The sequence below is a fragment of the Mustelus asterias genome, chromosome 24 (assembly GCF_964213995.1).
Source record: "Mustelus asterias chromosome 24, sMusAst1.hap1.1, whole genome shotgun sequence".
In the NCBI taxonomy this organism is placed as follows: domain Eukaryota; kingdom Metazoa; phylum Chordata; class Chondrichthyes; order Carcharhiniformes; family Triakidae; genus Mustelus; species Mustelus asterias.
Window position 1 is genome coordinate 3782919 of NC_135824.1, and position 14945 is coordinate 3797863.

The 14945-nt window shown below is 40.8% G+C and overlaps 1 protein-coding gene across 4 annotated transcripts in view; it reads left to right on the forward strand.

Annotated features, from left to right (window-relative positions):
* ctdspl2a (CTD (carboxy-terminal domain, RNA polymerase II, polypeptide A) small phosphatase like 2a) overlaps nucleotides 1-14638 on the forward strand; it is a 69357-nt gene extending 54719 nt beyond the window's left edge. For all 4 annotated transcript variants that reach the window (XM_078241181.1, XM_078241183.1, XM_078241180.1 and 1 more), the window contains 7 exons: nucleotides 3143-3254; nucleotides 5416-5502; nucleotides 6571-6633; nucleotides 7555-7634; nucleotides 9563-9689; nucleotides 11476-11571; nucleotides 12295-14638. In XM_078241181.1, coding sequence (XP_078097307.1) covers nucleotides 3143-3254; nucleotides 5416-5502; nucleotides 6571-6633; nucleotides 7555-7634; nucleotides 9563-9689; nucleotides 11476-11571; nucleotides 12295-12360 — 631 coding nt within the window. In that variant the 3' untranslated portion in view covers nucleotides 12361-14638. The remainder of the gene's footprint in view (nucleotides 1-3142; nucleotides 3255-5415; nucleotides 5503-6570; nucleotides 6634-7554; nucleotides 7635-9562; nucleotides 9690-11475; nucleotides 11572-12294) is intronic.
* The last annotated feature ends 307 nt before the right edge of the window (nucleotides 14639-14945 follow it).

Here is a 14945-nt window from a genome sequence, read left to right on the forward strand (position 1 = left end):
TTTTATACTCTATGCCCCGTCCTATAAAGGCAAGCATGCCATCTGCCTTATTCACTACCTTCTCCACCTGTGACGTCACCTTCAAGGATCTGTGGACTTGCACACCCAGGTCCCTCTGCGTATCTACACCCTTTATGGTTCTGCCATTTATCGTATAGCTCCCCCCTGTGGAAGAGAGAAAGATTTTCTAATTCTGATGAGCAGCTGAGATTAAGAAAAATCAAAAGACACTGCAAATCAAAATAAGAATAGAAAAGACCTCTTCTGGATGCTATTGATCCTTATTTATATTTTTAGCATTTATTCATCATCTTTTGTGAAATTTAAATTTTGTGTTTTTTTGTGTGTGTCCAATAACTAACTAGTGCCATATAAAGTTAGGGCCGAGATTTCTGCTGTCAGAGTGAGATGTTGATCTCTCCCTGTCCCCACAGCGACTGTGCTCTGAATTCTAGCTTTGATCTAGAGCTGTGGACTTTGATCATAATGCAGCAGCAGTAAAGTAACTAACATATAGTGCATGCGGCTTAAGATAAAAAGGGCTTGCATTTGTACAGTGCTGTTTACAACCTCTGTGCATCCTAAAGCACCTGACAACAACTAATTAAATATTTTTGAAGCGTCGTCGCTATTGTAGGAAACGCAGCAGCCAGTTTTGTGCAGGGTCCCACAATAGTAATATGACAATAACCAGATAATTTGTTTGTTGTGATGATTCCCCATTCTTCTTGGAATACTGCCAAGGGATTTTTATGACCACCTTAGAGAGCGGACGGGACATTGGTTTAACATCTCCGAAAAACGGCATCTCAGAAAATGCTGCACACCTTCAATACTGCACGGGAGTGTTGGCCTGGATTTTTATACTCCAGTTTCCGGAGTGGGACTTCTACTCAAACCTTCTGACTTAGGTGCTACTTACTGAGCCATGGCTGACACGGGACTATAGAAATTGTGCCCTGTGTGTGGACTGTTGATGCGACAGTTTCAGATGTAAAGGAAATGACTGAACTATCTGACAAATTCCTGTGACTAATTTTAATTGTGTCAGCAATTAGCCATGCGTATTGATTTCAGCAAATAACGAGAGTCGCTGACCTTAGTACATGACATTATACCAGCTAATGTGCAATTAGCACTTAGAACTTATCCTGCAGCAAGTAACTTCCTTAGATTATTATCTAGCCAACAGAAGACTGAGAATAAATGAGCAGTCTCATATCACATTCCAAATGATAAAACTCACTAAGTTGATGTTTTAGTGACTTAGATTCAGATTTTTTTTCTTTCTGTTTCCATTAACTGTTTATGCTGCTTTGGTTTTTAATCTTTTGCGACAGCAAATTAGGTGAGTCAAGATGTGGCGCTGACTGTCTTGTATATCCATTTATCAAAATACTTACCATCATCACACTATCAGTTGCCTGACTTGCTGAATGATTCCAACATTTCATAGAGTCATAGAGGTTTACAGCATGGAAACAGGCCCTTCAGCCCAACTTGTCTATGCCGCCCAGTTTTTACTACTAGGCTAGTCCCAATTGCCCACATTTAGCCCTTATCCCTCTATACCAATCTTAACCATGTAAATGTCTAAATGCTTTTTAAAAGACAAAATTGTACCTGCCTTTATTACTGCCTCTGGCAGCTCGTTCCAGACACTCAACTGCAGCCCTCCTTAAACAAAGACACAACATTTGCTACCCTCCAATCTTAAGGCACCTCACCCGTGGCTGTCGATGATTCAAATATCTCTGCTAGGGGACCCGCAATTTCCTCCCTAGCCCTCCCACAATGTCCTGGGATACACTTCCATCAGGTCCTGGGGATTTATCTACCTTGATGTGCTTTTAAGACTTCCAGCACCACCTCCTTTGTAATATGTACACTCCTCAAGACATCACTATTTATTTCCCCAAGTTCCCTAACATCCATGCCTTTCTCAAAAGTAAATACCGATGAGAAATATTCATTTAGGATCTCATCCATCTCTTGTGGATCCGCACATAGATGACCTTGTTGATCTCTAAGAAGCCCTACTCTCTCCCTAGTTACTCTTCTTGCCTTTTATTTCCAGCATCTACAGTATGCTTTCAGTTTTGAAATAAACTTTCCAATAGCTTACTTTCATTATGCCATTTATGCATTTTGTTTAAACTGAGAATCCTCTTCGTAATTTGCCTCAATTTATTTTCTTTGCTTGTTGTCAGTGGTTGCTGATCCCTGGCTGAGTTGCTGATCCCTGGCTGAGTTGCTTCTTCCTAGATTACTGCTAACTGTTTGGAGGTTCTCACAAATGGCTTAGAGTGATTGACAGGTCTCCTCTGTGTGGGCAGACAACTGTCTGCTACTCAGCAGCTCCTGATGGTTGAAATTATTATTTAGTACAGAGGGAATTGTGGATGTTTTTCTATGCTCATTAAGGAACCATTTGTCTCACCTCAGTCATTGTAAAAAAAACACTATCATTAAAATTATGTTTCGTTCACACAAATCTCTTTGAAATTAGTGTTTGGTGATCGTCGGAACCTTTTGTTGACATCATATCAGTAAATGTTCTAGAAAAACAAAATGTTCTTTTACTTCCCCTCCTGGCTTTTTAAAATTGATGATGAAAGGTAGTAGTGTTGGTGTACCGAATGCATTCCATGTCCTACACAGAGGTAGAAGCATTTGATGGGTTCCATAAACATGTCACACACTGACTCCAGTATCCCAGCAAGCGGTTTCCACTTCACTGGCCATGTGATGCCAATGTCGGTATGTAAACATTGTCAGCTCACCAATCTCACTAGGAATTTTAAAATGCAACCCTTGGCTCCTGCAGGTTTGAAACGCAGGCTGCAAGTGAAAACATGAATACACACAGTTTGCAGTGTAAATGCACCTTGAGTGAAGATCAATTAATTTAGGGTAACAAGAATAGAGCAGGGCAATGGGACTGGCTGAATTTCTCTCCTGAGAGCCAATATGGACTTGATGGGCTGAATGGCCTCTTGTGTTGTAATGACTCCGTGTTCTGTCTCGATGCTGTTATTTTTAAAGTTATCATTTAGGATTTGCTACCTACCTATGGGGCTTTATTTCAATTGTGAATGCTTTTTTCACGCATTTTAATAGGTTCTTTCTGTTTTCTTTATAGTTATTTCTTCATCAAACATGTGCCACCACTAACAGAGGAGCAGCTAAGTCGGAAGCCAGCTCTGCCACTTAAAACCAGAAGTACACCTGAATTCTCTTTGGTCCTAGACTTGGTGAGTGAAATTATGTTTTGAAGTGTATATTGTGTGTACTGCACAGCACAATGTTTTATGAATAAAATCGTACTAAGTTTGATTTATAAAATAAAAAAATATCCAAGCAGATATTGATGCACAGTTCATTGTGTAAAACATTAACGTTATAGAATGTGATGCCGGAATACTAATTAATCTTTGCTGTATTTATTTTTGTATGTGTAAGATTAATGATTTTAGCTTTTTCTACACGAGTTGTGATAACGTCCGCCCATTGGAGGCATCTGTGACCTCGACTGGCAGAACGCCTGGATTCAATTATGTTCTCAAATTATTACCTCTTCTATAGTTGATTTGGACTGGAAATAAAGAACAAAGAACAGGACAGCACAGGAACAGGCCCTTCGGCCAACCAAGCCTGAGCCGATCACATTGTCCTATCTAGACCAACCGCTTGTATCCCTCTATTCCCCGCCCGTTCATGTGTCTATCCAAATAAGTCTTAAATGTTGCTAGCGTGTCTGCCTCAACCACCTCACTTGGCAGTGCATTCCAGGCCCCCACCACCCTCTGTGTATAAAAAAAAACTTCCCCCGCACATCTCTACTGAACCTTCCCCCCCTTACCTTGAACTTATGCCCCCTTGTAATTGTCATTTCTGCCCTGGAAAAAGCTTTCAACTGTTCACCTTATCTATGCCCCTCATAATTTTATAAACTTCTAACAGGTTGCTCTTCAGCCTCCATCTTCCCAGGGAGAACAATCCCAGTTTATTCAATCTCTCCTCATAGCTAATACCCTGCATACCAGGCAACATCCTGGTAAACCTTTTCTGTACTCCCTCCAAAGCCTCCACGTCCTTCTGGTAGTGTGGTGACCAGAATTGGACGCAGCATTCCAAATATGGCCCAAACAACGTTTTATACAGCTGTAACATAATTTGCCAACTTTTATACTCGATGTCCCAGCCAATGAAGGCAAACATGCCATATGTTTTCTTCACCACCTTTTCCACCTGTGCTGCCACTTTGAAGGATCTGTGGCCGTGTACTCCCAGGTCTCTCTGTGTGTCGATGCTCCTGATGGTTCTGCCATTTATTTTATAGCTCCCACCTGAATTGGATTTACCAAAATGCATCACCTCGTATTTGTCTGGATTAAATTCAATCTGTCATTTCTCCATCCAATTTTCCTGCTCCATTCTCTGACGATCTTCATCACTATCCACCACTCCGCCAATCTTAGTATCATCTGCAAACTTGCTAATCAGACCAGCTACGTTTTCTTCCAAGTTGTTTATATATATCACAAACGACAGAAATCCCACCACTGATCCCTGCGGGAACACCACTAATTACAGACCTCCATTCAGAAAAACACCCTTCCACCGTTTCCCTCTGTCTTCTATGGCCAAGCCAGTTCTGAATCCATCTAGCTAGTTCACCTTTGATCCCATGTGAATTATCCTTTTGCACTAGCCTGCCATGAGGGACCTTGTTAAATACTTTACTAAAGTCCATGTAGACAACATCCCTCATCAATCATTTTTGTCACCCCCTCAAAAGACTCAATCAAATTAGTGAGACATGACCTCCCTTGTACAAAACCATGCTGTCTGCCACTAATAAGACCATTCAGCCCCAAATGTGTATGGATTCTATCCCTAAGAATCTTCTCCAATAATTTCACTTTCACTGATGTCAAGCTCATGGGGCTATAATTACCCGGGTTATCCTTGCTACCTTTCTTAAATAACAGGACAATGTTGGCTATCCTCCAATTCTCTGGAACCTCACCTGTGGCCAACGAGGAAGCAAAGATTTCTGTTAGAGGCCCAGCAATTTCCTTGCTTGTCTCCCTCAGTAATCTGGGATAGATGCCATCTGGCCCTGGGAATTTGTCTACCGTAATGCTTTTTAGTGCACCTAACACTTCCTCGTAATGATGACTTGCTCTAGAGAGTTTGCATACCCCTCCGAAACACCACCAATAAAATATTCAAGGCTAGTTTGTTTTCTTTAATTGTTTTTTTTTAAAAGAACTTTATCGTCCATTTGGTCCGTTCTCTCATGACAAATCTTGACTTGAGTTGCAATTTGTTAAACTCACAAGTTAATTTCCACGTTCCCTGAAGTTTTGCTGGTGTTTTATGATATTGCCAAATGTTTTTCCCTGACAGGATGAGACATTGGTGCACTGCAGTCTCAATGAACTGGATGATGCGGCACTGACCTTTCCTGTCCTTTTCCAAGATGTAATTTACCAGGTAAAATAAAGATATTTGGAATATATCTGCCAAATTGGAGCAGCAACAGGGCTGCATTTAATCCTTTGTGTTCCTTGCCTGTACTCTTGGCAAGTATCTCTGAAGTCAAGATTCAGCAACGGACAGTTTAACAAGATTCATTGGGGTGTCCTGTGCATGGCATCGCATAAATGGTGACCACGTGGGCCAGGTACCCATCGGGAATACTTGGACTGTAACTTAGCGGGAGATAGTGCCTTAAGGGAGAAGAGGGAAGAAAATGTTTTAATTGAACAATATGATGATAAGGATGTTGCTGCCTAATTTGTAGTGTGTAATTGTGCCTCAGAAGGTGGTCTTATGGTGCAGTGGGTAGCATCCCTGCTTTTGAGCCCGAAACTCTGGGTTCAAGCCCCTCTTCAGGATTTGGGATGGTCAAGAAAGGGACATTCATAACTTGGCCAAATACATTTAAGTATCAAATCTGCAAAACCTTCAGCAGTGCGCTAACGGCAGGCAGTGAGAACAGGAGAGGTTCCTGGCCAACCATCTGATGGGAAGAAATTGGAGCCTCTATCAACACTATCCATGGCTCCAGGCTGCAGCATGCGTGTAAAAGTGTTTGTTGCTACAGCAACTCGGACTTCAGACTCCTTGGGGAGCCCGGTTAGCTCAGTTGATTGCTGTGGATCAGATTGGTGCCAACAGCATGGGGCTGGATCCATTTTCTGGCCGGGGTATGTTTGGGGCCTGTCTCTTTGCCCCACGAGTGGCAGAGAATTCAAGGTGAAAAAGAATAATCGTCATGCTTTAGCCAAGTCATTCCTTGGTTGTATGAAGGAATCATTGAACTCTTGGTGCACCTCATTTTTGGCATATTCAAAGGAAAATAGTTCCCTTCCAGCAACCTCATACTCTCCTTCCTTCTCTCCCTCCCTTGTATTCGAAATCAAATCTATTCTTTTGGCCTTCAGAGGAATGACTTGCCTATTGGTTATTGTACTGCTTTAGCCGTTGATGTAATTCTTCATGTATTTTAATTTAAATTGCAGCAAAATGTAATAACTTTTCCCACATGTACTGCTGTAGGTTTACGTACGCTTGAGACCCTTCTTTCGGGAATTCCTGGAACGAATGTCTCAGATTTATGAGGTAAGTTTGAAAAGAGATTTGTTAAAAAAACAGGTGCTGTATGATCTCTTAGAGCCGTAACATCTCCTTAGACACTTATCATCACTTCAATATTTTCAAATAGCAGAACTGTTCAACCTTTGTGTTTAAACTAATACATTTCTGCAGCTCGGCTTAAAATAACACACTAGGAAATATTAAGCAATATAATTTTCCAGGCAAAATAAAGATACTTGGAGTGTATCTGCCATCAGCTATCAGATTTTGAATTGTGTAAAGTGGTTACACCTTTTCAGGTTTGCGTTCTCTCTTTTTCTCATCCCACAAGGTGCTGTTCTCATACATTGCTGTGCAGCAAATGTGCCAACTGAAAGTTGAGTGTACGTTTGTGAAGTAACAGGGTGTTGTATAGGCTACGTCGAAAATCAGAGCAACCCAAGAAGTCCAGTTTGAAGTTCCCAGTTTGACAGCAAACAGGGTTCTGGGCTGCTTGGTGGTCTTTTGATCTCTATATTTCATTAAAATTCTTGAAAAATCTCTAGATTTGCCTCATTCTTGGCTTACGTTGATTTTTTTTAAAGGGAGTTTCCAACGGGTGCTCCAGTTTCCTCCCACACTCCAGAGATGTGCAGGTTGAGTGGATTGGCCATGCTAAATTGCCCTTTAGTGTCTCAAGATGTGTAGGTTAGATCGATTAGTCATGGTGGGGTTACAGGGATAGGTAAGGGAGAGTGCCTGGATAATGTACTCTGTCAGAGAGAGTCGATGCAGATTTGATGGGCTAACAGACCTCTTCTGCACTGTAGGGATTCTATGAATATCAATGATTATGAAGTTTCTTGCACCTAACATTGAAAAGTAAATATTTACTTGTACTATACATGGAAAAAAGACATACATTAGCAGATACAGCATTGTAATCTTTCCCTGATCATTTTGCAGATTATTCTGTTCACTGCCTCCAAAAAAGTCTATGCAGACAAATTGCTGAATATTCTGGACCCTAAAAAACAGCTGGTCAGGTAAGTGTCTGTGGAGTGTTTGTGGTATAATGAACAAGAATGAGTGAAAAAAAGGAGCAGTTAATAGCCTTGTCATTGTTATTCACCCCCCCCCCCCCCCCCCCCCCCAATGTCTTCTGCTATCTGGGGCCTTCAAGCTCTTCCTTTAAGATGCTCCTTAGAACCTACCACTTTGATCACGAAGTATGATATCAGTCTAATATCTTTGTCTATTGGCTAGTGTCAGATTTTGTTTGAATGCAGTCCTGTGAATTGGCTTTGGGAAATTTTACTACGTTAACGGTGCTAGATGAAATCTCGGAATGGTTACAGCACAGAAGATTATTTAGCCTGTCATGTCTGCTAGCTCTACAAGGGTAATTCTGCTCGCCCCAGTCCCCTGCTCTTTCCTTGTTGCACTGCAAACTTTCCCTCTTCAGCTGCCTATCCAATTCTCTCTTGAAAACCATAATTAAATCTACCTCCACTGCTGTCTCACGCAGCACATTCCAGATTCTAACCACTTACTGTTTAAAAAGAAAAAATTCTTCGTATGGCCTTGGTTTTCTACTAATCACCTTAAATTCATGTCTTCTGGTTTTCAACCCTTCTATCAGTGTCTATAGTTTCTCCCTGTCAGTGCTGTCTAGATTAATGATTTCGAACAAATCTCCTCTCAACCCTCTCATTCTGATGAGAATAGCCCAGCTTCTTCAATCTGTCTCCTGTAAGCCACTTTAACCACATTCTCGATCTACCCTGCCACCTTTATCAGTTGGAAGTCTATACCCTCATACACGTATACCCTGACACACCCACATATAAGTAAATAACAAGCTGTTGTATATCAAAATGATTGGGGCTTTGATTGTTGCTAGTTTGCCCAGGACAACCAATCATCTGTAAATGAGTAACAAAGTTCCATCTGAAGACCAGTATTTTGAGTCTTGACATTTCTGTTCATTAAGTAACAAGCAGGGCTTGGAATGAGGCTCGGAACTTTGGGGGAGATGCACTAAATGAAGTGTTTTAAAACAGCTTTGGAGGTAGTCTGCCTAACTCTACTCTGTAAAGAGAGCCACCAGGATACAGTAGCTTCTCCTCTTGTATATTTTATTTTAAAAATGGGATAGGGGGGTTAGCCAAACTGGCAAAAAGGAATCTTAGTTTTTTAATTCTCTCTATCCATTCCTCACCTCAATTTTCCTCTTGAAAGTGCCAATCTTACTCTCCCTTCCTCCTTGGGAAAGTGATCATTCTTTGCATGAATCCAGACTCAGTTTTGATGGGCTGTTTGATCACAGCACCTTGCAGACACAATCCTGCCCTTATCCAGTGTGCACTGTCCTGAGGTCAATGAGGTCCCAGTATGGAATCAAAACCTGCCTGATTTCAAACTGATTTTAAGCCCTATAGGCCTTGTTGCTCACGTTGTAATCAAACATGGCTTTATAAGAACATAACAAGAACTAGGAGCAGGAATAGGCCATCTGGCCCCTCGAGCCAGCTCCGCCATTCAGTAAGATCATGGCTGATCTTTTTGTGGACTCAGCTCCGCTTTATGTTGTACTCTGATCTCCTGATTGTGATTCCTTGGCTGGGTGACCAGTGAGTTTCTGCCCCCAGGTTTCGCACTGTCCTGCTCAAACAGCCTTTCAATGTAGGACTGGCTGGGATGACTTGCTGCCTGTTTTCCCCATCTCCCATTGATGTTTGTGCACCACTGGCACTGTCTGCAGCTTGGCCAACATGTGCTGCAGTTGTACATATGGGATGGGTCACTGCCTCTATACCTGCCACAAGTCACATTTAAAACCTTGGTTGATTAGTTTTGGGTCATACACATTCAGGCGTCAAAATATTTTTCTTTGAATGTATCCTCCCCTTAATCTTCACTCTAGTTTTAAATCCGCTGTAATGCTTAATCTTAAATATACTTTGTCACCTAGGCACAGGTTGTTCCGTGAGCATTGTGTGTGTGTGCAGGGAAACTACATAAAGGATTTGAATATCCTTGGAAGAGATCTTTCAAAAACAATCATTATTGACAACTCTCCGCAAGCCTTTGCGTACCAGGTCAGTGCAAGAATCATCGAACAGAGGCGAGATACAGACTATCTAGAGAGCTCAGATAATTTCTCACTATTTTGGTGTTTGCTTTGTATTACTAGCAAAATAATTAGTTTCAGGATGAATAACTGAGTGCCCAAGTGAGGTTGGAAATGGCAAGTGATATCTTGTATCTTGGAAACAGGTCTATTTCTCCTCTATAACATTTCCAAGCTTTTATCCGCCAACTTGAGTAAGTCTTAGTGGTGCAGGTTCCTGATCCCAACCAGGCTGCTGTGGGGAGACGAGGCTTCTCTTGTGAGATCTACCCAAGAAGTTTCACTAGACTGCTATCATACAGCTGGTAGCTAGCTAAATTTGACTCTAATCTTCAATTAGCCATTTTCCTTAACCGCTTGGGTGCAAGAGGCACTTAACTGATGGGAGGCAAGAAAAGACAGACAGCGACTAGGGAGAAAACGCAAAGATATTTCTGGTTTTCTATAGAGCCAGGAAAGCAAAAGTGTCCGATTGTGCAAAATGTAAGACTTTTGTTTTTCACCATGAATATGTGAGCTTGATATCTAACATTGGAGGCAGTATAGCAAAGATTCACTAAATTGGTCTCTGGATGAAGGGGTTGACCTATGATGAGAAGCTGAATAGATTGGGCTTATGTACTCTGGCGTTTAAAAGTATGAGAGGCAAGCTCATTAACCCACAGAGTTCTGAAGGAGCTTGATAGGGTGGATGCTAAGAGATTGTTTCTGCTTGTACTCGGGGGCACATTCTCAGGATAAAGGGCTGGTTATTTAGGACCGAGGTGAGGAGAAATTATTTCACTCAAAGGGTTCTGAATCTTTGGAATTCTCCACAACAGAGTATCATGGATGCTCTAGCATCTAATGTATTCGAGACTGGGTAAGACAGATTTCTCGTGTATCAGGAAATTAAGGGATGTGGGGAAATGGAGTTGAAGCACAAGATCACCCATGATTGAATGACAGAGCAGGCTCAACAGGCCATATGGTCTATTCTTGTTCCTATTTCTTTTGTTGCTGCGTTCTTGAGCTCTTTAAGATAATGAAGGAGTTTAGCAGGGTAGATATGGAGCAGATGTTCCCACTTACAGGTGAGACCAGAACTAGGAGCTATAAATGTGAGATGGCCATTAATAAGTTCAGGAAATTCAGGAGGAGCAACGTCTTTAACCAGAGAGTGGTTAGAATGTGGAAATCAGTTCCACAAGAAATAGAGTTGAATACATCCATTTGAAGGGAGGAAGAGGAAAGGGAAGATATGCTGATGGGGTTAATGGAAAAGGGATGGGAGAAGCTTTTTGTGGAACATAAACACTGGCATGGATATGTAGGGGCCAATAGTCTGTTTATATGATGTAAATACAGTGTCATGTCATTGTATCCTCAATAGAGGGTGAGGTGGGTGATATTGGATCAAGTATCTGTCCCCATGTGCATATCATCTGGGGACAGCTAGTGTTGGTTTTGCGGTAATCTCTGAACCTTTCTGATTGTGAAAGATATGTTGTGAAGGAAACTTGGAGAAAAGTCTTAAATTGAGGCATTTTGAGAGTATTCACTGGTTTTAAGTTTGAGAGTACTACTATGACCTTTTTCTTATTTGCCCTTTTTTATGTTGACCCTTTTTTGAGTGAAGACCCTGCTCATCCCATTGGAAGTATAATTGGTGTGAAGGTTGGGAGTTGTTGTCTTGCAGCTTTTGCTATAGTGTGTGTAATACGCTGTACATATTGCGACCGTGTTAATATGTTCTTTCACTCCTTTTCTCGCAGCTATCCAATGGAATTCCAATTGAGAGCTGGTTCATGGACAAGAATGACACAGAGCTTTTGAAATTGATTCCCTTTTTAGAGAAACTTGTAGAACTGGTAAGCTATGATGCCTGTTTTTAGATCAGCTTGATTTTAATTTTTAAATAAAGTCCTATTTTCATACAGATATATTCCCTAACGAGAAAGATCCAATGTTTGATAATTGGTCTTTGCCGAGTTAGCTAATCCCAGCTAGATGGTAATTGAGTGCTGTAGTTGGTCTCAGTGCCTTTGGAAGACAGGAACATCACCCAACATCTCTGGTCTCGGTTTCTGCTCAAGGACTCCAGATGGAAATGCATGTGGAGATGCCTGAGGGCAGATACGGACTTAACTATGCTACCCCCGCTGATTGAATAATTCTGTTGGGACCTGTGGATTGGCAGAACAAACAAATACCAGTAAAAATAAAGATGTACTCTTTACAGAAGGCTCTCAAGTTATTACCATTAAGTCAGCTGGCATTTGCTACGGTCATGAGTACTTATATAAGATGTTAAACTTGCTGTTTATGTCACACAGTACTTAGCCATTGGGCATCTCATATTCTATGATGCCTGCACAGCTCTACCACTAAATTATGCTTCATAAGCTCCCCAAACCTACACCAGAAGTGCCACTAAGGCATTTCGAGAGAAGTTGTTTTGACCTGACTCCCATCGCTCCCTACCCCAGGGGCAATTATACAGGAGGTTTGACAATCTGGTAATGAAGAAAAAGTGTTGCCACCAAATGCAAATTTCAAATTGACCTATTTCTCCTTTAATATGCTGTTCTCAGAATGAAGATGTTCGACCTCATATCAGAGAGAAATTTCGTTTGCACGATTTACTCCCTCCGGATTAAGAACTCATTGCCAATACCATCGGTGAAGGGGGGGGGGGGGGTCGGAGAAGACAAAAGCAGGACCCTTTGGACTACAAGACATTGCCATTGCTGTTGAAATTTGCATTTTTGTACCTCGTCTTGCTTTTCTTGTCTTGGGCACCCACAGTTAACCAAGGGGTTGCAGAGAGTGAACTCAGTCTTGAAGTTTTAGGTGGGTCTGAACAGGAAAGGATATTGCAGGGTTTTTTAAATCAAAAAAGGAAACGGTATATGCAGTCAAAATTCCGAACACGCAGATCCTGATAGCACATATATAGCACGCGATAGATGTTCTGTTGTCCCAGTTGATGTGCTTCTGAAGACTGTCTGCTGGATAACAAGTATGAAATGCTGTGGTCTGTTGCAATACATGTTGATGAGACTTTCTGACTGTATCTGCTATAAATGGTTGGCGCTTTTCTTTGTTACATAAAAAAAATCAACACTTTCTAAAAGTACTTCTGTTTCTGCCACCAGCATTTTGTTTAACCTGTATTGTCACAGGTTTACGTAAGAGGAGAAAACTGATTCTGTTTTCCCCTCTGGTGCTTTTAAGAGTGGGCCTGTACCCACTTTTTAAAATGTAGGTCTCATTTCAACAGGAATGGCCAGTATATTAAATACAAACATTTTACGGTTCAGGTTTTAGGCTTTTATGTTTTTCCTAGTATATGAAATTATATCCAATTATAAAAGCATTCCTTTTAACTATAATGTATTGTAGATTCCCCTTTCACCCCCCCCTTCCAAAACAAAGGAGAGAATCTTTCCTAATTTGATTCACCACCTTCCTGCTTTGTCTGCCTGTGAAGTAATGTATATTTGTTAAAATGAAATAAAGAATCTATAGATTAGTCGAAATTAAATCGGATACATAACAGACGAGTTTATTTATATTAAAGAACAGAAGCATTCACCCACAGTAGCTATAACCTTTTAAAAGAAGGGATGAGGGCACAAGAAAGAGAGACATACAAAAATTCTAAGTAAAGCGATTAAATTTTAGCCTTGATTTGACATTCGTAAACTACACAGTCCCTGCCTGGCATTAACTTGGACTTCAGTTTTTTGTGGGAGGTGGGTGTAAGAGAGAACATAGGACGGGAAAGAAGTAAGAACAATTACAACAAAATCTTAACAGGCTCAGGGTCCTTTCAGTGTCCGGTCTGCTTTATAAATACCTATTGTTGCAGTACAACATTTGTACCACTGTAAAATTCTTCAGAGAAGCAAGAAAAGTGGTGACAGGGGCAGCAGGAGAATGACAATGTGCTAACTAAACTTGTGGGCCTGTGTTCTGGATGTTCTTCCATTCCCCTCTTTCCCCCTCCCCACTCATTTTCACCCTCCCCTCCCCCAGTAATAAAATATACCTGGTCCCAGGTACCTGGCCCCCCCTGTAAAAATGTTTCGCCCCATTTGCTGGTCCATTTGCTGGCTTACTTTTTCCACAGTATCGTTTTCTCGCAGGAGCATAGCATGAATTGCCTCTAGACTGCATCGATATGTCACAGGCATCACCATGGATTCATTTCCTAAAAGGAAGTTGGAGAAAGCGGCACTTTTTTGTGGAGAGGAGCTAGATGCATTTTCTTTGGTTTAAAACTTTAGAAGATTGTTCAGGACGAGGTATGTGGTCGCAAAGAAAAGGTGAGCAGCACATGAATGAGGATGCCAGTTAAATTTTTTTATGTATATTACCAGTTTACCTGTACAAAACTTTCTTGTACAAAACTACATGCAGCTTCATTTTAAAAAAAAATCCTTAAAATAAGGAAAAATCTTTTTAAAGAAAGCGGTTTAATTTTTGTATTTTTGATTTTACAAAAGGCATGAGTTATGTCTACTTTTTCAGTGTATTAATGAAGATTTTAACTTTTCATCAGGTTGAGCGTTTTTCTTACTATTATCTATTGTGTATGTAGTTAGCACATTGTGACACTGAAACGTTAAAATCTAGCATGTAGAAATAAGCCTGTTTTTTGTCGGGAGGAAGAAAACCCTTTTATCCTTCATTAAAATATTTTAATCATGGCAGGTTTTTCTGCAGAAAATAATTTGAAAAGCGTTTGCATTTCAGAGAAATACTGATTTTGTATTTAAAGAAAGGTATTTTGCTTGCAGGAATCTATTTACTACAGATTCACTTTAATGATAACCTTTGAGATGTATTTAAGTACCTTTAGGGCATCTGGGCATCTTTCTTTATGCTGTTTGTCATTTTGTCTTTATTGAAATAAAAATGTACAGAACATTACTTTTACAAATGTTACAAAGGTTTTGAAGTTTTCCAAACTGCACCAGAATAACCCAAACCTGACTCCGTGGCCTCTGGTCACTCTCCTTTCCCTGTACCTTTCCCTGCTTCAAATAATCTGATTTTTCTTCAAAAGGTGCAATGATCTCTGCTTCAACTGCTCCCTGTGACAAAACATTTCATTCTCTAACTTTGTGTTTTGCATTTAATGCCTCAAGAAGGCAGCTAAAGTAGGAAGATTTTCGTTATTTAAGGTTGAGGTAAAGTGTTAGTGACCTGCATCTCCACATCATGAGTTAGTAAGTCA